The 24,606-nt window shown below is 42.5% G+C and overlaps 1 protein-coding gene across 4 annotated transcripts in view; it reads right to left on the bottom strand.

Annotated features, from left to right (window-relative positions):
• JADE3 (jade family PHD finger 3) overlaps positions 1 to 24,606 on the bottom strand; it is a 70,075-nt gene that overhangs the window by 31,124 nt on the left and 14,345 nt on the right. For 3 of the 4 annotated variants that reach the window (XM_065658182.1, XM_065658196.1, XM_065658203.1), the window contains exons 2-3: positions 2,443 to 2,502; positions 1,235 to 1,317 (exon numbers count right to left, since the gene is read on the bottom strand). In XM_065658182.1, the coding sequence (XP_065514254.1) occupies positions 1,235 to 1,317; positions 2,443 to 2,491 (132 nt within the window). In that variant the 5' untranslated portion in view covers positions 2,492 to 2,502. Of the gene's footprint in view, positions 1 to 1,234; positions 1,318 to 2,442; positions 2,503 to 20,418; positions 20,472 to 24,606 lie in introns of all 4 variants that reach the window. The other variant, XM_065658190.1, reaches the window with a different exon arrangement.

Genomic DNA, 24,606 nt, shown 5'->3' with positions numbered 1-24,606 from the left:
ACGATTAAAATTCTTACAGAACCATAATCCCCAGACCAACATTTTAAAGGTAAAAAGCACAGCAGGCTTAACCATCTAGGTGGCTGTAAATAAAACACTATGTAGCTAGCTGCAGCCAATTTTGCTTTTACTGAAACATTCATGCAAGATTCTCTCTTAAAAACAAATCAGTAAGTTTTCTTCAATTAACTTGTGATAAAAATTAAGCTTCCAAAGAAACGACATGTTCAGTAACATTTACCTTGTTCTTACCAAATCAAACAGCATTTAGAAAAGAAATATCCAGTATGTTTGCTGAATAGCTTTTGCTGCATGAGAACAACCTCTTTATTTTATGCAACCTCTCACAGTAGTATCTAAGCAGGCAAAAAGCTGCTGGTACAGTACACAAAATTACTTCTGGGACATAACTCTCAGCTTTAAATTCTAGAGAAGTGAGTTTTGTCAGGTTTTTTTCAGTAACCTCAGGCATCAACAGTCATCCTAGCATGTTGAAGGACTCATCCAGAGGCAACATGTTAGCAAGTAAGAGGAATTAGCTACAAAAAACAGTTTTCCCATTTGAAGTTATTATCTGACTTCAGCCCTTAAGAAAGCAAGCATCAAATCTGGAGGCCAACGAATCCTCCCCAAAAAGGGCTACCAGTGGAATGGCTGCCAAGATGGATTTGAGCACTATATTGTGCATAAATGCCAATTTGTTCAGTTGGTGAGTACAGATCCAGTGAAGTGGTGATAGGTGTAGAGGTCCTAACAGGTAGGGATGGCAGAGAAAAAAAGCTTTATTAAAGGTAAAAAGCCAAGAGTGAGAAAGCGGCAGAAGATGAGCAAGCACTGCTCATACATATCCTGCCCACTGATGTGTCCCACTGTATTATACCAAAGCAGAAAAAGTCTTGTTCCCATACACATACACAAGAACCACTTCTGCTGTCTGTGGCATGCTCTGAAATCACAAGACTATCCCAGCTTTCTCAATTTCAAAAGGACACTAAATTTCAGGGGAAGAAGGAACTACATGTTACTGTCTGCAAATGCCATAAGTCAGTTTGCGACATCAAACACCAGAGCTCCTATAATACTTGCACAGTGGGGAAAACAGTTTCACGAGAATTTGACAGGTAACAAAAGGAGTCACTGACACTGGTTCAAAGCTCACAATTTCAAGGCTTAGAAACATGAAAACTACACGACAAAAAACTACCAGCGACCCATCTTTAACCCTGGTTCTTACCTCAGCAGGTTTCTTTTGTTCATTTGCTGGTGTTTTTGACTTGCTCCTGTATTTAGAACAAGAAGAAAAGGAAGTAGAAGGACCTGTTAAAAAAAAAAAAATGGAACGATTATAGCTTGTTTCAACTCATTTATTTTTTCAGTAAAACATAAGGCACTCCAGTCTCTTGAATTATCATAATTTTTAGACAAGATGTGGGCAAAAGAATCTCTTAGGCAGTCCGTAGGCTTGATTACGGCTCCTCCTGTTCCACTCGTTCTTAGTAAAAATCACAGCACATTGAGCTTCTGGGTACATCCTGCTCTGCCCAACACAAGCATGAGCAAATAGAAACAAGCAGGCAGTCCACTTTCTATCATTTCCTTTCTAACAAAGTGGGAGGAAGAGCAAAACTGAGAAAAGAGGTTGCAAGTGCTAGAAAAACAAACAAAAAAAGCAATGATGCTAAAGCATGATGATGAGAGATGCAAAAAATCATAGTGTGATGTCTAGACATTCCTGGGCAAATGTTTAGTACAGGATACATTAATGACTCGCAACAAATATGACAATGAATCATCATTGTGATTAGAGTTATTAGATAAGCACAGGTTTATAAGACAAAAACAAGACCCTGCTGTACAGGGGGGTTTTTTTCTGCAGATAAAATGGGAAGATGCAACCTCAGGCAGATGTGTGCCAAGGAGTATTTAAAATATAACTTTAATGAATTGTAAACCAGACCAAAGTGGAAAAGGTCAAGAACCAGAATAAGACAACATAACAATCAATATACTGGTTGTAGCTCAGTCTCACATCTGACTCTAACATATCAGTGCTCAAATAGCTTGCGACCTCCAGTAATTTTGAAGTTGAGGCTCTACACAACAAGTGCTAACAGAACTCGTTTTAACAAACTAGTTACAAAATCGGACCCTGGACAGTAAAACTTCTCTTGAATTACAGATTTCTTTTTCCCAACTCTGAAAGACGTACAAGTTTCTCTTCAAATTCAAAGTAGACTCAAAACTTCCTCCAGGTTTACAGGATCTTTCGCCTCATTTTTCTCCCGTAACAGGATTCAGAACACCAAAGACCGCAGAATGCAAAAATAAATCCGGCAAGAAACATTTTTTTAATTATAAGAGGTGAAACTGTTTGCCCTCAAACCACAGAAGGAAACCACAAGGGGGTGACAGACCAAAGAAAAACTAAGAGGTATTACTTACTCTCATTGTCTGAACTGTCACTGGTGCTTAGATGCCTGTGGCGTTTCATCCTGACGCATCCTAGACAGAAAAAAAAAGTTGATGGCAACCATTCTACCAGAAAATCACCGGCTGCTGGCTGACGCCAAGCTCTTCGCACCGAAGGCAAAGCTCCTCTCTGAAGAGCTTTCAGGCACATAAATAATCCCAGCTCAGCCACTACGTTTTATTTCTGCAAGCAACTATTAGACCACGGTGTTACTTGTGAAACGGAGCACCCTCAAGACCTGCCTGCCTCTGCTGGGCAGAGCTGGCTTGAAATTTTGCAAAAAGGAGCGCAACCCGCCAGCTGAATCCCAGCAGGGCGTGAGCACGGCTCTGCTCTCGGAGGAGACTCGGTGTCCCATCTGTTCAGCCAGAGGAAGAGTTGCCATGGTGGCGGTCGCTAGCTGAGAGGCGGGTGGAGGCCAGGAAATAAGGTGGATGCACGGCAAGGCATGAATTTAGATATATAACCTTAAAAAAGGAATACAAAAAACCCCAAAGGCATCCATGCAAAACAAAAGGCAGATTTGAAATAGTGACAATCATAGAAAATGGTGCCTCATGCCATTTAATTTACGTCATCTGATCACCTCGTAGTTCACAATAAATGTAGGGCTTAGAAGTTTGAGAAGTGATCAAGGGTATTGGTAAGAAATAATTCTGTGGTCCTGCACCAGATCCATTTAAAAAAAAAAGGTACTGAGCTTTTTGAAATTGATTTTTGAACATGTAACACATGACGAGAATGGCGAAGATGAAAATTCTGCACCACTACTTAATAAAAGAAAGATCAAAACAGTGATCAGCTATATACTCTGAACAAGTGCCAACAGAAATCCATACACATTCTTACAGGCCCTGCCATTCTATAATATCCAATGTCACATTTGTTAAGAACCAAAAAGAGTTTACAATTAATATCAGTAAATTAAAATCATTCGTATATTTTTAATGGATTGAATAAGCAAATCATTAGAGAAAATAAGTACAAACCAATTCTGCAAGAAGAGACAACTCTTTTCTTTTTTTTTTAAGCAGAAGATAGGCACAGTAAGTTACAGACTGAAGTACCCTATCCTAGACAGATGAACCTGAAATGCCTGTAGTATTAGAAGTGCCAGCCTGGCTGCACCTGAAACTTACACAGCTTCACTTCTTAAACAAAACAAACCCACTTGCTGTTAAAAAAGCAACACAGCTAAATATCCCATTTGATAAACCTTCCACGTTAGTTACTGTACAATGGGTCTTAGGATTGTCCAAGGACCATGAGATAAACAAGATTTCCAGCTAAGAGAAACCTGTCCAAAGGCTTTGAAGAGATTGCAATGGAATTGTTTGCAGCACAATCGGCTAATTTAGTGGAAATTTTCAGCAGCCTTTATATCTAAGAGAGCGAGTTTACTGAATCTAAATGCAATGATCACTCAAAATTTAAAACAATCCTTTTGACCTGTTATACAAAGACATTGCCCACACTCCTGGAAGCTGACAAAGGAAGCGACGCATGCAGTTTTCAAGCAGGTAGATACAGAACTTCTGAGTCAGGTATTTAACCTGGAGGGGAAGGACAGACGGACACAGTGGTGAACAGGGTGGGACACTAGAAGCTATCATTTGTATCACTTTCAGTGACCTATAAACTCCCGTTACATAACAATTAATTTCACATTGATTGACCTTCTCCCAGCTCAAGAGCCTAGGGGAGGCAAGGCAGCCACACTGTGTACAAAGACCAGTGTCCAACAGAAGAGCGACATCAAAAACAAAATAAACAAAATAACCAAAACACCATAGGACTTCACTTCCAGCTAGCAATGCAACACGGGTTGTGCAGGCACCAGCCAAATGGAGAAACTTCCACAAATCTCTTAGGCAAAAGCTGTTTGACAGGTACAGAAGGCTCTTGGGCCAGAAGAGCTTGATTTTGTGTGTGCTTTAGGGGCACCAGACTTGAAGTTAGCTGCCAAGGAGTGAGGGGAGGACTGGAAGATTACTTTCATCTTGCCAACTCGTGTAGTTTAAAGCATGGACTTTTGATTAAAAGCAAATGAAATGGCACTGCAAAGCCACGCTGTACTCCAGCAGTCAAATCCAGCCCTCTAGAGCACACAACCCTCCTTAGAAAGGAGCAGGTTCTGCCCAGGGCAACCAGCAGCCTTCAGCTCAGAACAGCCCCAGCATACAGACCACCAGGCATGTTACAAGACCTTGGGAGATGCTGAAAAGATGCATCTAGGTATGCTGAGCAGTATTGCTCATTTCTGTTTCTTAGAAAGAAATGCAAGTGGCTTGCTGCTTGTTTTGTTTTTATTTTCAAATGAATTCTTGAGCAGTTGTTAAAAGGTGCTGAAAGCTTATGGCAAGCAATGGTCATCTCTTATAGTCTATATAAACATGCAGCAGTAAAACCTTTTCACTCCATACTAAAGATGGCTATCTGCAGAGCACAACATGAGCATTCAATTTAAAGCAGGGTCAAACACGGGGCTGAGAGAAACAACTGCACGAGGGAACACCCAGAGAGCCTGGACTTCTGCCTGGGCAATGGGGAAAGCAGAGAGGAGGTGGCTACTCCAAAGACAGCTGCCACAGAAATGGCATGTGTAATGAGAACTTCAGAAGAGAAAGCACATCTCTGCCAACAATTCCATAGGAGGAAAAACAAACTAACCAGAGCTTAAAAAAATAATAAATAAATAAATAAATAAATAAATAAGGAAAAGTTGTATTTGAGAAGTGAATTTACAGCAGCTCAGGCAAGAGATTTACACCTCCATCATAGCAGATAGAAACAGAAAAAGCACTCGACCAGGGTAAAAGCCCCGAAGAGTTACAACACCGGATTCCTGCCTGGTTTTTTTGCAGCAATATTAGCTACAACAACAGCAAATAAGAGCCCACAGAGCTACGACAAATCACAGGTGTGCTGTGTTCAGTACGACAGGTTATTAAAGTCACCAACATGCTGCAGTCTGGCTGTGTGGCCACACGTGATGCAGGAGTAGCAGCCTCGGCATCATCCCACAGGACCACCTCTGCAGGGGCCTTCGCTTTGGTTTTTAATCAGAGATTCCTTTGCTCTATCCTTGTATATGCTGGTCTGCCACACAACTTCCAGCTCATGGCCACCCCAAAGTGTGAGGGCTCATCAGAAAGGCCCACAAACGATGTCTCCGCTCCCCAGCCATTGCAGACAGATCACAAAGTAACACCCATCTGGTGGTAAAGCTCCCATCTCGCTCCTTCACCTGCCTTTGCAGAATACAGGAGAATCGGCAGCTGCTCAGTCCAGAAAGGAAGGAGATGCAAAGCCAGACCACACAACATGGAAACTGATGTCAACCTTTCCCAACTTCAGTCCAATTTCCCCCAAAGCAGTCCAGCAAGCTCCAGTTTGTCCTTCAGCTTCAGACAATGATACTGTTAGCTGAGTGATATGGTCCAGAGCAACACTGCAAGCAACTCTGTGCCTTAATTCCTGCTCCTTGCACCACATTTATGTTTTATCACTTGCAAAGCACTGTGAAGCTAAAGTAAAATTAAATTTAAAAAAATTATACACACATATCTCTAAAAGGGCCAAATCTATAAAGAAAGGACAATCCATGCATATCAAAAACCCAAACTAAACAAGCAGAACCAAAAACCTCTCAGAAATGGGTACACTCATATATCCTACCTTTACTCCTTTTCTAACTTCACCTCTGAAAACTATGGTGACACTAAAGCCTAGAAGGTAGCACATTTTTTTTTTTCAATATGTGCATCAAAACAATTAAAAGGTGAGAAATAAATTCAGACTGCCAGTGCCCTTTTTCTACCTCAGAGTATCAGTTATAATGAATGGCACGTGGCAACACTGAAAGAGAATCAAGTAAATAGTTTTGGTTTCGTTTTTTATACATAAAATGAAAAAATTAGCAATTTTATAAAAGATAAGAAATACTTTTTTCCCCACAGAATAGTTCAAAAGACATTTAGAAAACAGCCTCAAACAGATGCTATTTATAAAGAAAAAAAGATATATGAAAAGATGAGCTGTCATTAGGAACATGATGGAAACGCTGTACAGCAAGCAGCTAAAACCATCAGCCTCCTTCCCCTTCCTTTATCTTCATCCAGGCATTTCACAAACATGTACATTGAAATTTTTGTTTGAATTTTGAGAACTTAGTTTTTGCAGTTTAGAAAGTTTAAACTTTTTAGAAGTTCCAACGTACAAGCTAAGAAAAACAAGGAGGGTGGAGTAATTCAATGCTGAAATGTTTTTGCAGGGCAAAAGAGGTAAGTGGCTCCACCCCCCCAAAAAACCCCAAGAAAAACCCAGTTTCCCAGTCATCGAGTAACGATTCTCACTACCTTAAAAGGTAAGTAGGGGTGCTTTGGATGTGAATTTGAAATGTGCTCAAGCACAGATTACCTTAAAAATTATAATTAAAAATAAGAACATAACATGCCTTGATCTAAAGCTTTTTTTGCCCTTTAAAAAAAAAAAAAAAAGGAGAAAAATCCACACAAGGACTAATAGCTGATTGATCACTGGTATGTCAACATATATAAATTCCAAAGATGCTCACCTTCAGGGATCTTTTAAACGAAAATTAAAATGCACAAGTGACATTAAGAAATGACCATGTCGCAAGCAAAAAGATACTCAACTCTCCAGGCAATTATTGCAACGGAACATTTTCTGGCATAATTTTTAATATCCATTACCAGAGCGGTTCCTAAACTTGAAGGATATTCTACACTTGTTGCATTTCTGATTTGTCGAGCCACGGCTGCGTATATCTCCCTGATCTGCTCACAACAGCTTAAGACAAGAACCACAACTTAAAAATGAGAAAAATCAGCCTCATTCCCTGCTGTCATCTAAACACCGAAACACAGGTCAAGATGCCCTGAAACCCTTCAGGTGTTCAACCAAAAATAATCCCATGAAATGCGCTCTTCTCAGCCACAGGCTACAACATCAGTCTGCCAGCATTTCCCCAGCTTCCCAAACACAGGGAATTTTGCTCTGGAGTCAAAAACAATGCTGGATCCAGCATATCACTGCAGTTCCAAGGAAAGCCAGGAAAAAGCCACCTCACACTCTTGGGGCTGATATTAAACACGGATCCCAAGCTGAAAGTAATCAACATATCAGCCAGCACGTGCAAGAATCTGAGTGAAATTATAACACAAATATTTCCAAAAATCTAGGGGAGATGTTTTGTAATTAACAATTTCTAAATTATGTTTGTTCCTTTTTGCTGATTCACAAATATCTGCACTGCTGAAGACGACAAGAAACAGCCGCTTGTCTCTACCATCATGCTCTTCTCTCCCCAAGGAAAATCAATGTTGCCCTGACTTGAGGCACTTCCCATTTCTGAATAGCTACTTATCTACCATGTGCTACTCAAAAAAGCATATGTAAACAGAAGACAGTTAACAAAATTTCAGAGTCTTATTTCAAAACAAAACCCATTTCAAACACCTGCAGAAACAACAAGAAACATTTTTCCCTTTTCAGTTTGCAGAGTAAACTGCTAAATTTACTAAGTGAACTATTAAGTTCATCCTCTTGCTCTGACGCATCACTCAGCAAAGTTCATCAGTAACAGTTAACAGAAAGAAGGATGAGGAATCTCAAGAGTCTGAATTCGCACAGCATATTAGACAAGACACCAGTGACAAGCGTACAAAATGAATCCTTAAATCCAGCCAAGATTTCTGAACAAAACAGTATCTCCAAGGAGTAGCAGCCCTTCCTTCCTGGCTTCAGTTTGCTGCAGAGAAAGGTTAAATATATCCATATGCTACACAGTACCTGTTAAGACCTACACAGAATGAAAAGACAACCAAGAAATTCAAGGAACTGTAACACAAATATATCCTAGACCTGTAAGATATAATTTCTTCACATTTTAAAATAGACTGACAAAAATGGAATTGGCCACAGCACTAAGGAAACTTTGAAGTGGGACAAAAAATAACCTACTTTCTTTATCTTATTAAAAACAGCATCTATGTATGAAAACCAACTGACAAGCTACATGCAAATTGAAGATTAAAATTCTGTACTTAAATTTTTACAACATGGCTCGTCTACCAAAAAAAAAAGGCAGATGCAGTAGGTAGAAATTTCCAAGTCTCCAAAATGTGGTTTATGTAACTGTTAAATTTAGATTAGAAAGCAAATTATCTTGAAAGGTCTCCAGGAAATGTAGTAGAGTAAAACCATTTAAACAGGTCAAATTTCATAGTCAACTGCCAGGGAAATTACAAAATATGAGCAGAGTTAATACAACCTTTCAAATAACTAGAGGAAGAGAGATCACTCGTGTTTGGTATTTTTATTATTATTTTTTAATATCCTATCCAATCTCACAAAAAGCCTACATAAACTGGAAAAACACCCACTCAGAACTTGGGTTAGCAATATTTGCTGCACTGAAAAGGTTTAAAAGGTTAAACAATTCATAGAAAAGAAAGTTCAGCAAAAAAGGTAACATTGTTTCTTTACTTCACTCTAACCAGAATTTTTTTTTTAAATTAGTAAAATACCCCTACTCAAGAACTTCATAACACAGTGACCACAACCATCCTATCCTCCCCTCCATCCCATAATAAAATATTCTTGAATTGTTCTCTGAAGACTGTACTGGGTCTACAACAAAATAATTTTTTTCCTCACTACTATTTCAAACTAAGTCTTTGTTAACACAAGAATCTGTAAATTAACAAAGGAATACACTAGCTTTTTGAAGCAGTGCTACCAATGACAGACGATTCCTTTGTCATTAGGTAAATAAGTAATTTTAGTTTGCAAGGAACTGCATGTTACCAAAATCTGGTTAACAGAATGGGTTTGTATGAAGTGCAGGAGCAACTAGACAGTCTCAAGCTCTGTTTTCCTTATACATTACCTTTTTGTGTAAGACAATTTAGCAGCTGCCACAAGGATACCGTGGGTTTAAAAAGCAGAAAAAAAAGCACACAACCAAACTATCATCTTCCAGCATGACTTATCCCTGGAAATAGTTAAATTCTGGACTGAAGTCAGCTGGTAGATCATAAAACTAGGATGAAGAAACCCTAAATATAACCCCCCCTACATTCATTTGCAGATTATGGGCCAAAAGGGAACCCTGACACCATTTCGTGTGCCCTTCTATGACAATGATTCATCATTCGGTTTAGTGCAAAGCACTTAATGCCCATCATTTAGCTTTGTGGGTATAAAAAGAGGGTAAGTGATGCTACTTCACATTTATAACATGCCTTGACAATACAATAAAATACAGCACACCTCAAGTACAACTGCCTTCCCTACCTTGAAAACAGAAGGGCAGCTTTTCATTTCTGGTGCCGCATCCATGCATCAACCCACTGCGAGGGCAGGAGGATGGATGGGTTTCCACCAGAGGCCTTCAGCTAAATCAGAAATCCTTCTCAGAAGAGCAAGTCACCAGCAACACATGCAGTGCCACCATTACCTCAACAGAAACTCTCCAAGAGACCAGAAAGAAATTAAATCATGTTCTCCGCCCTGTGCTTCCTTCACAGCCAGCAGGGACCGAGCAGCCTTATTTTCATCCTTGAAGCAAGCGGCACGTGTTAGCCTGTACATAGAGCAGCCAGGTGGGCCAGGCTGATGTGGAAGCATTTCTGCCCATTAAATGTTGCAGCTTTAGCATCGGCATAGAACATCCTGAGCTGGAAGGGACCCACAAGGATCAGAGTCCAACTCCTGTCCCTGCATATGACAACTCCACAGTTCACACCGTGTGTCTGAGGCCTTGTCCAGTCTCTGCTTGAACACGGTCAGGCCTGGGGCCGTGACACCTCCCTGGGGAGCCTGTTCCAGTGTCCACCACCCTCTGGGGGAAGAACCTTTTCCTCATGTCCAACCCGAACCTCCCCTGGCACATCTTCCTGCCATTCCCTGGGGTTCTGTTGTTGGTCACCAGAGAGAAGAGCTCAGCGCCTGCCCCTCCTCCTCCCCTTGTGAGGCAGCTGCAGCCCCATGAGGTCTCCCCTCAGGCTCCTCTTCTCCAGGCTGAACAAACCCCGTGACTTTAGCCGCTCCTCATACGGCTTCCCCTCCAAATCCTTCGTCAACTTTGTAGCCCTCTTCTGGACACTCTCCAGTAGCTTAATGTCTTTTTTATACTGTGGTGCCCAGAACTCTATACTGAAGACTATATTGATCTGGACAGAATCAATTTCAAAAAATAAATACCAAGTACATGAATGTGTACGTGGCTGTGCTCCTCTGTGTTTCGGTCTTCATAATTACTTTCTGTTCCTGAATACAACACTGTTTTTACACCAACTGTTCATTAAGAGAACTATTGTTTTCCTAAAACAGCAGTAGAGATTTGGACAGAAACAAAATAAATAATTTCCTCCAAAGTACCATATTGAGTTTGAGCAAAAGCCTGCTTTTAAAACAAAATTTTTTTAAAACGGAAATAAAAAAAGCACTTCACCCCCTGAAACGGCAGCCAGCCCAGCGCTGCCTGGCATTGCCATGCTCGCACACCTGAGGTGTGTCTGCCCAGCAAAAGCTCCTTACCCACTGCCCAGCTCCTTGCCCACCTCCCCGGTGTTGCTCCTGGTCAGGGGAAACACTAAAACGAGGGCACGGCCCTCAGAGAAAGGAAGCGCCGCCCTCAGCTGGGTGCTGTGCTCAGTATCGCTGCCTGCACATGGCTGACGGGGGCGACAGCCCGCCGGTGCTCCTGTTCTGCCCGCACCACCCAGGCCCACCTCACGGCCAGGGGAGTGACAAAGCCCCCAGCGCGATGAAACAAGGAACGAGTTCCCAGCAGGACAGTCACAGTGGTGTTAAACACACAGGCTGTGGAGTGCCACGACCTCAGCTGCCACACGGCAGGTCAGCGCCGGAGGCCTCGGCGGCTGGCAGGGCAGGCAGGCCCACGGGGCAGGGAGGCGCGCCATGTCGCGGAGAGAAGCCACCACGGCTCTCGCTTCCTCGGGCCGGCTCGCACGAACCAACCGCCTCTCGTCAGGCTGCTGGAAACCGCACAGTGGCTAACCCACCCCTGAAGAAAAAGCCCCAGGGGGCATGGGCTGGCTTGTGTACAGCCCTCTAACTATGCAGGGGCACCAGACGTCACAGAAACGCACCTACCCCGGCTACGCGGGCTCGGGGAGGTCATCCGCTCTGAGGAGCGCTCAGCAGGGGAGACGCGGTTGCTGATCGTGTGCTGCCTGTTTTACAGGGCTCCCTCAGAAGAAAACTCATACCTGACATTAACACTAAGGCATCTAATAACCAAGGGGCAAAAGAAAAAAGAAATCCCCGCAGGCCCACGTTTACTTACTCAACAAAGACGAAGCTAAGGACAACGTCAGCTTTGATGAAAGACTTGCCTGGACGTACTGCTACTGAAAATGGACCAGCACCAGGGCATCGCACCCAGCGCTACGCTGGCTTAAATGAGGAGCTGGTTGCCCAGGAGCTCCCCCGGCACCCAAAAATGGCCACGTGCACTCCCTCCGCAAGGAGACTGCAGTCATGGGCGCACCGAGCACCGGCGAGAAACAGGAGCAGCGCGCACACGCTTCACCAATATGACTGAGCAGAAAAACCTCAGAGAGCGTTCGGCAAGTCCTTCTATTTTAAGAGCTGGCACGACTCACGTTACCTTGGCTCTAAGTGCTTTGCAGCCTTCACCGTTTCCACCCTCACGATGAGCTCGTGTGAAGCAGGCGCCGAGGGCCCTGACATTTCAGAGCTGCGGCGCAGAGCAGCCCGTGCATCACGCGGGGAGCCGGGGGCAAAGCACCGCAGCTGCAGCCAGGCCTCCCGAGCGCGCACCCCGCGGCCCCGCCGCGCGCTGCCCTTCCTGCCGATGCGCGTGTGGAGTCGAACAGAAGGAAAAACCCCTGTGATGCGCTAAGTCACCAAGCGCTGCCCCGCTGTTGTATACGGTGATGAAATCGCACCACGGCGGGAGGGGGGAAAACAACCAACCAACCAACCCAAACAAACGAAAAAAACATCCAACACAGAAGTATCACTACTTAATTGAATATTAGGCAATAAGCAGTATGACAATAGTTCCAAGTGAGGCTGCCACTTCGCCCTGTCTGCTTCGTCCTGCTGGCAGTTGCCCACCTATGTCTGTTTCTCTGCTCTCCAGCGGTACTAATGCATGTTTTCATGACTAAACACAGGTAAGGAGCTAGTGTCACAGCTAGAAACAGAGGCAGGAAATATTACCAAAGAAGGAAAAAAATCTAGAAATATATGCACTATTTGGGATTAAGAAAAACAAGTTTTCTATTAATAGCATAGGCAAAAGTTCTCATATCCTTCAAGATACTCACTTAAAATAATCAGTTAATATTTTGGTACTTGTTAATAAATAAAAGTAGGTTTCACTGTTCTTGTTTTGTTTTTCCTAAATCTCAAATAATAAAAGACTCAACAACAGCAGCCTGCATCCTTGTGGCCAAGAAGGCCAATGGCATCCTGGGGTGTATTAGAAGCGGGGTGGTTAGTAGGTCGAGAGAGGTTCTCCTTCCCCTCTACTCTGCCCTGGTGAGACCTCATCTGGAATATTGTGTCCAGTTCTGGGCCCCTCAGTTCAAGAAGGACAGGGAACTGCTGGAGAGACTCCAGCGCAGGGCCACAAAGATGATTAAGGGAGTGGAGCATCTCCCTTATGAGGAAAGGCTGAGGCAGCTGGGTCTCTTTAGCTTGGAGGAGACTGAGGGGTGACCTCATTAATGCTTATAAATATATAAAGGGTGAGTGTCAGGAGGATGGAGCCAGGCTCTTCTTGGTGACAACCAACAGTAAGACAAGGGGTAATGGGTTCAAGCTGGAACACAAGAGATTCCACTTAAATTTGAGAAGAAACGTCTTCTCAGTCAGGGTGACGGAACACTGGAACAGGCTGCCCAGGGAGGTTGTGGAGTCTCCTTCTCTGGAGACATTCAAAACCCGCCTGGACGCCTTCCTGTGTAACCTCACCTAGGTGTTCCTGCTCTGGCAGGGGGATTGGACTAGATGATCTTTTGAGGTCCCTTCCAATCCCTAACATTCTGTGATTCTGTGATTAAATATTTTATCTGGTTTGATTCATTTATTTCTTGCTCATAATGCTTTGAAGAGGCTAACCACTTTACTGCGAAGTTTTGTTTGTATCACTAACAAAACCTGAAGGACTGCAAAAGGTAGGAAACATCAAGATGAGTCTTTTTATTCTACTCAAAGGATAAGAGAAAGCAAGAACACAAATATTTTCCTATAGGAAACATTAAGTTGATAATTTCTTTCCTCACATGACAAGAAATGGTTTTCATTTACAAGTTGAAAATAAACAATCTGGATGCTGAAGTCTTCCTCAAGTTAAAAAAAAAGGGCACCAAGGGGATCATTAGACAGGAAAAATTAAAGGGAATGTAACGTCACAGCCAGAACTCAATATTTGGAATATTCCAAATCACTGGTTGAATACTGACATCCTACTGTATTTTCAGGCATTTCACACACGACACATTTATATGCAGTTGCACTATTATTTTAGACCTCCATGTCAAAACATCAAAATGTAAGCAAACATTTACTAGAAAATCTGTTAAAGCACTTTGGTTTAAAAAACTTTTTAAGGAGATGACAAAATTTGTCTTAATAGCTAACGTATTTAAATTTATTTTAATGGCTAGTCAATTAATTCAATGCGCTACAATATGTAATTTACTATACAACAAAGATGTCTTTTGGTCAGACGGATTGAAAATAGATTTATAAAAACATAAGTAAGATTCCAGATTTCTCTAAATCACAAAATTGAGGTGGGACAAGACATCGTGAGACACCGTGACCAGCTCAAGTTTGTCCATTTTTAAGTACAGGGCAGAGGCAAAAAGAAAAAATACTTTTTTTTTTTTTTTTATCATAACACAAGGAGCAGCAATCACAAAATAAAGAGCCAATTAGCTCACTGGGGCTGCGCACACAGGGGAACCAAAGGATGCTTGTACTTGCCCAGGGTCTCTAAAATGGCACATCTTGTCTGAGAAAGCAGTCAAGAGATGAATCCTAAAGACCACACAAGGTTTAATTTCTCAAACAGTCAAGCTGAAGCCAATATTCTTTTGTATTTTTTGAATGAAGGGGCACACTGATCAGGACTGACCATTAACACTCCTCTAAATTCCTCTTTCCTCTTCCTCCCAGTTGACTAAATAAACAGGATTAAAATTAGTAAGACCAGACCACCACCCTTGTCCTGCTCCTCAGGGAAAGCATGTCCTACTCGAGCTGTGCTAAAGCCGAGTGAGTAAATGGAGGTGGCTTTTTTTGGCACGGGAATAAAGGTGCCACCCCACAGGGTAGATCACAAACAGCACTGGTACTTGAATAGGTGGAGTCAGAAAGTACAGGGAAGTACTATCCTTTCCATCTCATGAGGAAAAGGAACTATCACAGCTGACTTCCCAAAGCTGTGGGGGTGTGAGATAACGAATCTGACTCCAAAGCCAGTCCCTTTGTCCACTCTCCAACCCTGTACTGGAATAAGTGGAAATGCCTACAAGCCATGGAAGTAGGGAGGTGTTTCACCACATTTTTACTTATAAATTGGAGTCCACAACATGCTGCAGTTGCTGCACCTGAATCCCGTGCTGTCAAGAGCAGTAGTAAGATCTCTGCTGAGAAAGAGGGAGAGAAAAGGAGAGGTTACAACTAAAAATGCAACTGTATAATTGAACAAACTAAACAAATGGGTGTGGGGGGGAAACAACAATAACCTGGAATTGTTGAACACATTTACAGCAGAGTCACTGCTGCAGGGCTACGAAGTTGGTGAAGGGTTTGGAGAGGAAGCCATGTGAGGAGTGGCTAAAGTCACTGGGTTTGTTCAGCGTGGAGGAGACTGAGGGGAAACCTCATGGGGCTGCAGCTGCCTCACAAGGGGAGGAGGAGGGGCAGGCGCTGAGCTCTTCTCTCTGGTGACCAACAACAGAACCCCAGGGAATGGCAGGAAGATGTGCCAGGGGAGGTTCAGGTTGGACATTAGGAAAAAATTCCTCACCCAGAGGGTGGTGGAACACTGGAACAGGCTCCCCAGGGAGGTGTCACGGCCTCAAGCCTGACAGTGTTCAAGCAGAGACTGGACAACGCCCTCAGACACATGGTGTGAACTGTGGGGTTGTCATATGCAGGGACAGGAGTTGGACTCAATGATTCCTGTGGGTCCCTTCCAACTCAGGACATTCTATGATTCCACAGCACAATGTAAGTCTTGCACAGTCAATACATTTTTGTATATGCAACTCCAGTTGGTTGAGGAGGTTTCTATAAACCTGTACAAAAGCCTCCTTCTCCACAGGCTCTTACCCTGCCCAGCTGCAGGACACAGTGCAGGCTGCAGCTCTATCGCTTATCAGGGGCTCTGCAATTGAGAGAAGGCATAAATGAACCTGTGCTCAGGCCACGGCACAATAAAGCCACCTGAGACCCCTTATCTACAACCCACTTTCCCAGCTCTGCAACAGCAAAAGCAATCAGTTGCTCACACAGAAGCTGCGGCCCAGGAGCAGCTTGGGCACAGTCCCTCAGCAACCTCAGGCATCCTCACCAGGGAGGCTGAGCACTGCTGCCCACCCCAACACCAACATTGTTAACAGAATCACAGAATCATTTTGGTTGGAAGAGATCCTTCAAGATCATTGAGTTCAAGTGTTAACCTAACACTGTCATTAAACCATGTCCCTAAGAATCTAATCTACATGTCTTTTAAATACCTCCAGGGGTGGTGACTCCACCACTGCCCTGGGCAGCCTGTTTCAATGCCTGACAACCCTTTCCCTGAAGAAATTTTTCCTTATATCCAAGCTAAACCTCCGCTGGCACAACTTGAGGCCATTTCCTCTCCTTCTATTGCTTGTTACTTGGGAGAAGAGACCAACCCCCTCCACGCTACACCCTCCTTTCAGGTAGTTGTAGACAGCGATCAGGTCTCCCCTCAGCCTCCTTTTCTCCAGGCTAAACAGCCCCAGCTCCCTCAGCTGCTCCTCATCAGACTTGTGCTCCAGACCCTTCACCAGCTTCGTTGCCCTTCTCTGCACTCGCTCCAGCACCTCAATGTCTTTCCTCTAGTGAGGGGTACAAGATAGAGGCACAGCCACACCTCAGCACCTGCAGGATGCTTCTGACAGGCCTTAAGTAGATGAAAAATTCAATGCCTTTAAAAATGAGGTCATTTGGCCTTCCCAAATTAGCTACAGCAGAAAGTATTTTAGGAGAACACCTGAGAGCTGCGTGTTGATACAAGAGAGGCATCCTTCTGGCAAGGCCCAAGGGCAGTGGCCACAAGCACTGATATGAACCCATCTGATTTCACTTGCTCCAGCCTCTGAGCCACATGCACAAAGCTTTGTGGATGAGCAACACTAGTAGATCACTCATTTGAGCTAAGATCAAGGGAGTATCTTCTCCCTTTGGCACCACTGGAGAACAGGTATTTACAGAACGTGAATCTCCAACTACAGCTGTAAGGGGAACATGCCATGGCTTCAGGGTAAGAGATTCAACAGTTGAGACTACCCAGCTGAGAAAGGAGGATGCGGAATAGGAGAGATCTGCCACAAAACGTAAAGGGAAGTGAATAGGATGAAGAGACTACTCACTGCTTCTCATAGCCCAGAAGACAAGGGACACACAAAGTTATTGAACAAACTTCAGAGCAAAGTCATTGAGGGGAAAAAAAAAAAAAAGTAATTTTGTACAAAATTAGAGAAACTCAATGCTATAGGATGTTGCAGGGATTGAAAAGTAAACAGACTGAAGAGAATTAGGCAAATGGAGGACAAGGGCTATTTAACACAACACACCATGTCAATCTGCCAGAAATCCCAAAATCAAAATTCTAAAGAAACAGAGTCTATACAAACTTTATAATGCTTTCTTTCCCTAGGTGTCCACTGTCAACCATTACCAGAGACAGTAATTGGCCTGATTCAGTAAGAGATCTCACCTGAAACCAGACTTCCTCTGTGCAAGGAATTTTATATACTTTTTTTTTTTTAAACAATATATCAGCGGCCAACCTGACTTCTGTGGACTACAGATTGGGTAGGAGGTCCATGGTAAATACTGAAATGAGTGTGTTGATCAGGTAGATTCTGATGATGATGAACACAACAACCACAGATTCTGGCAGCTGACATGCTGTCACCTTTAAGGGTTTGTTAATCACTGTTCACTGTAGAGAGCTATTTTGGCCAAAATGATTAAGTGAAAGATTAGATCATTCTCCAGTATGTTAGAGTTGTTGCCTTTTTTTTTTTTTAAAGACAAAATACGCAAACATGCTGTGCAAATATAGCCTACAGCACCTTAGGGAACTATCCATTCAGGATTTTCTTTTGGAGACCCCAAAAGAATGAAAGGACAAAAAAAAAAAAAAGCAACCTGGAACAATCTGAAATGTAGTGTAGGCATACAAGTTCACAAACAGTACACGCTGCACCTCACAAATCTGTGCAAAAAGCAGTCTCTGTCTTTCCCTACTGCCTGTGGAGGTACAGGTATGCCTTCTATACATTAAACACTTTAGTCTTAAAATCACCACTAAGCATTGTTAAATTCACTGGTGAAACCTCCTTGAATTTCATACAGCTATTAAGGAACTGTTTTACAAAAACGACTGCTCTAAAATCCGTCACTTTTTTTTCTTGTCATTTTTAGTATCTGCTGCAAAGTAGCAAAGACACACTTATTCATATCTATCCCCAACTCCTATAAATCACATCTAAATGTAACAAGAATATCTACTGACATACAGAGTTGCAAAAAAATGCTTTATTCCGTTTTCTAGATATTGCAGTCAAGCTTGCACAAAGCTAAGAGGACACTAAAGAGAATGGGCTGCAAGGACTTAAAAGTGGCTAGATCAACTTTGAGCTACGGAAATTAAAATTTTAAAAAACCCCACCAGACCAAACACAAACCCCCAACAAAACAACATGACACACACACAAAAAAAAGGAAAAAAAAAAAAGAAAAAACAACCCCACCACAAAACCAAACAGGCTGTGAGAATTTCTCAAGACCCCAAAACTTTTAAAGTACCCAAAATCAGAATATATAATAGCTTGACGGTTATCCCTTTTACAGAGCAGCAATAACTTTAATTCTAGCTTTCCTGAAGCTGACCACTAAGACATTGTTGTGACACATTACTAAGGAGGTAGATATTTAATACAGAAAAACACACATAATTTTATGCCTATTTAATTATTCCTCTTTTTTTCCTTCAAGCCTTCTACAGAGGCTTCTGCAGAGATTCAATTCCTTTAATAACTAGACTTTCAATTTCACATCTGAAGTTAAGAACACACTACACTTCTATTTCCTTCAATTTTTTCAAATCTGAATAACTAGCATGGTGTTCTCATGTGAATTCTTACAAGTTTATTATCTCAAACCTTTCCAAAATACACATTTGAAGTTACTCTGTCTCTCTCCTCACAGGGAAATAACCCAAAACATGCAGCCAGCACTGCGTTGCTGCATGGTTGAATTCTGTAAGCCAAACTCTTAATAAGCTACTTAGGAAAAAAAGTAACCATGCTTAACTTTTGTCTCTAAAGCCCAAACATGATAGTGATCCATCTCATCTGAGCAATTAATTTTATGAGCCAAATCCGAGGTCCTTATCTTCCAACTGCAACAGCAAAACACATTGCATCGTAGCCCTGCTAACAGCACAAAATCAGGTGGGAGGAGAGATCAATGCTGGTTTTGTGTAGAAAAGAATTGCTAAGCCCTGACCCCTTGAAGACAAAGGGATGGTGCAAGAGTAGTCAAGGCCAAAGCTCTACTTGCAGAAAATCAATGGGTTATGCACAATAGCAACTGCACTCAGATGTTCAGAGCGCAGACAGAGTCTGTAGATCTGGTCTTTAAATTCAGAGTATCTGACACTGAACTAGAAAAAAACGCTCCCTCCCTCTTTTTTTTTTTCCATTTTTATTTAAACAGTTGAAGCAGAAGCAAGCTTTGAACTACAAGTCTTGAAATGGAGATGACTGAATCCCTTCTTTTTGCCACTCCTTATGATCTTTGGTAGCCAGCCAAACAGCTCAGCTTAGCTTCACTTTCCACATCAGTCCAAAACTTGAATAAGTAATAAAACCTGCATCAGGAGAGGGCTTTATAATCACATTAGAGACATGCAACAGAGACCAGCTACCTCAGTTCACTGGACAGCTTCAACAAGGTTTCATAATGAGGCACGGGTGTTGGCACTAATTAGGAATACCCAGCTCACTGCTGACATCAGCCCCTCAAAGCCATGACTGCACTTTAATACTTTAAGCCACATAAAAGTGGAGAGTGGGCAGATAAAAAAAAAAAAACCCCAAAAAACTCTGAAAACACCTCTGCAGAGGATTGAAATATTTTTGCTTACTTAAGGGGAAAAAAAAAGAAGTGTCACAAAACTGCAGAAGTTTACTGTGAAGTATCTGAGTATGTGAAAGAAGCTAAACCTTGTACACAACCACAGCGTTTTAATTTTAGGAAAAGTATCACTGTGTAGCAGTATGTATTCATCACAGCTATCAAAACTCATGTTCAGAAAGAAGCACAGGATAAAAAGGAGTAGAAGCAGCATATGTAAATATTGTGGTAAGATAAAATTATTTTGTCTATGCCTACCAGCCTTCCAAGCACTATGGGCTGCATCAAAATAGATTTTAACTGAAATTATTACAAGTTCTGCAGGCTGGAACCTCATTGTTAACAGCTTCTTTTACTACTTCCTCTCCTTTAAAAAACTTTATATTCCTTTAAAATCCACAAAGCTTTCATTTAAAAGGTGGTATCTAAATGCTGAAGGTATATAGGTTCAATTTACACATTGTAAACACCAACACACACTTTTTTTTTTAAATATCAGTTCCTCCTTCACTTACATGCCAGGTCATGAGGTAGATGTTTTCGCTTCAGCTGATGACATCACAAGCTCCTAAAAAATGAAAGGAGTGCTATTTAGGTAGCAGGAGTGGCATTGAGTATTTCATGTTTGACCTACAATTTAGTTTGTGGCAAGTAAGTGAAGGGCATGATATTTTTACTGGAATTTTCCCAAGCAAACGATACAGCCATAAAATAAAGCCTTAAATCCCATGATTCTCACTTAACATGTGGAAAAACAAAATGCATCAGTTGTATGTACACATACTACAATATAATACACAAAGTAGTACAATTAAAAGTAAATTCACAAGAATAATCTCAAAGTCAACTTTGCCATCTCTTACCATGAATGGGAACCAACTTTATCAATACCAAAAAACACAAACTTTAATCAGTTAATTCTCTATCCTGGTTTTGGAATACAAGAAAAAACGTTCAGGTAGCTGCACACTTATTCAGTTGACCCAAGGGGCTGATTTCTCCAAATACACTGATGCTTTCTTCCTTTTGGAGGGTCTTCTATGAAGCCAGCATGCTTATGAGTTCAGAGGAGGGCAAACAAAATATAAGTATAGAGGGAAATCTGGGGCTGTTTAGCCTGGAGAAAAGGAGGCTGAGGGGAGACCTGATCGCTGTCTGCAACTACCTGAAAGGAGGTTGTAGCATGGAGGGGGTTGGTCTCTTCTCCCAAGTAACAAGTGATAGGACGAGAGTAAATGGCCTCAAGTTGTGCCAGCGGAGGTTTAGATTGGATATTAGGAAAAATTTCTTCACAGAATGGGTTGTCAGGCATTGGAACAGGCTGCCCAGGGAAGTGGTGGAGTCACCATCCCTGAAGGTGTTCAAAAGTTTAGACAAGGTTCTTAGGGACATGGTTTAGTGTTAGAGTTAGGTTATGGTTGGACTTGATGATCCTGAGGGTCTCTTACAACTGAAATGATTCTATGAAAGTGCTGTGTGGCTCCTGCCTTAAGACATTCCTTTTAACCTCTCCTTGACAATCCTGGATAGCTCAGCTTCCTTGGCAGGGATTCTGCTTACTCGTGTTTTTTTTAATCTAATCCCAAGCCTTGAGCAATTATTAAGTCCGGGAACAGAAGGAATTTCTCCCTCCACCAACCGCCCGCATTCCCCTCCTGCAAGGATCATGCACATATGTATATTTTTTGTCCTATTGTAATGGACACGGCAAAAGCATTAAAGCTGTGGCACCCAACAGATGAGTTGCAGCTCCTCGGAGATGTCAGCACTTAGACCAGGGTCTGTCCTGGCAAGCAGTCCACCCCACGCCTCAGAGTAAAAAGCTAACAAAACCAGGACCGCTACGATCTGGGGAACAAAGTATTAGAGAGCAGAAATTCAAGTAAAAACCAAGGAAGCAATAACAGCACACCCTGCCAGAAGAAAAAGAATTAAAAAACGGGAAGGCAGGGGGATGGCAATGTGTTTCTTCACTGAAATAAGGCAGTTTCTGGCCAAAGTGTCAGCACCACGCTGTAATGTTTCTGCTTCTCCACCCATCTGCAGCACAAGAAAAGGATCCCACCACCCAGCCACTGAGGAGTGGCACAGATCCTATTACTTAAGAATCATTGTTGCTCAACTGTGTGGCAAAGGAAAACATTCCCTTACAATCAGGGGGGTGCAGAACAGGACAGGACACAATATATTGTAGTTTCTGTATGTTTACCTTACAAAATTTTGAAGTTTTAGCTATGCTACTTTTCTTTGATCTATGGTTTTGTGTTTGGTTTTGTTGTTGAGGTTTTTTTGCAGATTTGTTGGGTTTGATTGGGGTTTGGTTTTATTTTTTTGTGTGTATGCATGTGTATTTTGTTTGTTTTTGTGGTGTTCGGGGTTTTTTTTGTTTTTAACATCATTCCAGTTTCCTTTTCTCATCCCCTTGACAGTCTGCGGTTATACTCCACATTAAGCAATTAATTTTGAGCAACGCGAGAAGATCCGTAGATCAAAGCAGCACCAGAGCCAAAGCTGCCAAAACATGAATCACGCTACATGGGCTGGGTTTTTAACTCGAGATAAGCAGATGAACTCTGCTGCTGACACTGCCACACACGTGGCCTGAAGCAACCCACAGAGGGACCTGGCTCACTTGCAAGAGAAGCGCCATGTCCCCAGCCGATACATAGCGAGTGGGGTGACTGGAGGGACCCGCTTTAAAAGCCCACTGCTGCTCTGCCACCAAAGCCAGGTATTAAACCCCACTATTAACGCTGCCTCTACCCTCTGGCTAAGAAATGCTGAGCGCCTCACCCGCAAAACACACTGGGGAAGGGAGGGCAAGGGAAGAGACAAAGTAAAAAAAATTAATAAATGCCTGGATCAATTTTTCAAACGTGACTTTGAACAAGTTTCTTCTTCTGAGACATCCCATTATGGGGTAATTCTTAAGCATTCTGATTGAACCCCTTTAATGTCAACTTTCCATAGAAACACTAGCAAAGCCCTGGTAGTGGCAGCTCAAACGGCATCATTAAAATGCAACGCAGCCTACAACTTTTAAGTGTGAACAAAACCACAGCTTTTGCCTCCCAGCTGAACCACAAAACTAATGTATTTTTGAACTCTTCATTAAAAACACATTTGTTTGCTCAGTTTAGTGCCAGGATGAACTCTGAAATACCAAAAGGTTCAACTAAAAATCTTTCTCTAACCCTTAACACTATACAGTCATAATCTTCAGTCCCAACTTCAGTTATTTCACAACCATACAGAAATATACAAAATAGCATGAAAGACATAGCTGACCCCACAAAATACCACTGCCCCCCCAATTCAGAAACATTAAACTAATTCACCTCAAATTAATGAGCAGGGAGCTCTTTGCTGGTAGGTAAAAAACCAAGAGTGTCTCTCAGCATGGAAGGGTGCCAACCCCCACAACCTGCCCATTAGCAGCAAGTTCAGGAGCAGGGTAAAAAATGCCCAGGAGATGCTCGCCCTCCTTTGCGGGCACCTGTGTCAACAGACTCTGCATTTCTGCTCCTAGGGTACATTTGAAAAAGCGACGGGGCAGCAACAGAAACTGCGGCTTAGAGAAAAAGAAAATTAAAAAAAATTGTATGAACTAAAGGAAAACATAACTTAGAAATGCACAGTAGCTTTTCATAAATACCGCCTGTGAAACTAAGCGTCACCAGGGGAAAAAGCATCAGGAAAATTCCTTAAAATACAACTTTTAACAACAGAAAGCCATTTGGAACAAAGACCTACTTTTGCAGTTACCGCTCCTGTTACACTATCATTCCCTCTGTAATTTACCATGGTACTTACCAACCAGCCAAGCCTCCAAAACAAGAATTGCTCTGGTTGAAAGCAGTGCTTCATGCTTCTCTCCTTGAGCATCCCACATGTTGCACTGCCATTAAAAAAAAAAAACTCCGAACAACAACAAAAACCAACCAACCAACTCCACCAAACAAAAAAACCGCAGACAGTCGCAGAAAAAAAAACCTGTCAGGGTCCTGGAAAAGGGCACCAAGATAGGACCAAGCTCAGACTGTGCCTAACAGAGGCTCTGCAGGCTCTCCAGGTGAGCCCCTTCCAGCCAGATAGCTTGTCCTGCTGCTCAGAGCACACGTCTCCTGCGGAGCAGCTCCAGCCCTTTACCAGGTCTCTCATCACTTTCTTCTTCACATAGTTAACTTCATCTATGAACACAATGCTTAACTCTTTTGTTGGTACATCCTAGTCTTTTCTCCAGACTAAATGAAACCCAGTTCTTCCACCATCTGCTCGCAGGCCGTGTTTTCTACATTTCTGATCCTTCCAGTCGCTGCTCTCCACCACCCTTTGAAAGGCTGGCGCACAAAACCACTAGGTGATGCCCAAATCTGGGTGAAGTCTTCCAACTGAACCCTCCTCTACAGGAAAAATACTCTTTTCTTATTACAGAAATACCTCCTTTACTGTCATGTGAGTCACAGGTACTAACATGCACAAACTCCAGAGTGTTTGCTTTTGCAATAGCACGGAGCTGCCTCTCAGCCCTGTCCAACCCCTCCTTCCAGACTCCTCCTCCTATCTGTCAAGATAACTAGAAGTTCAAAACATCTTCTCAAACAGACACGCAGCTCCACCCAGTTTCATCCAGGTATTTCAGGACCAGAGTCCTCATTCCACATCATTAACAGCAAATATTAATTAATACTGGATCTAGGAAA

Source organism: Caloenas nicobarica, chromosome 1, assembly GCF_036013445.1.
Source record: "Caloenas nicobarica isolate bCalNic1 chromosome 1, bCalNic1.hap1, whole genome shotgun sequence".
Taxonomy (NCBI): domain Eukaryota; kingdom Metazoa; phylum Chordata; class Aves; order Columbiformes; family Columbidae; genus Caloenas; species Caloenas nicobarica.
Note: the sequence above shows the minus strand (reverse complement) of the source record. Positions and strands in the feature narration are given on the sequence as shown.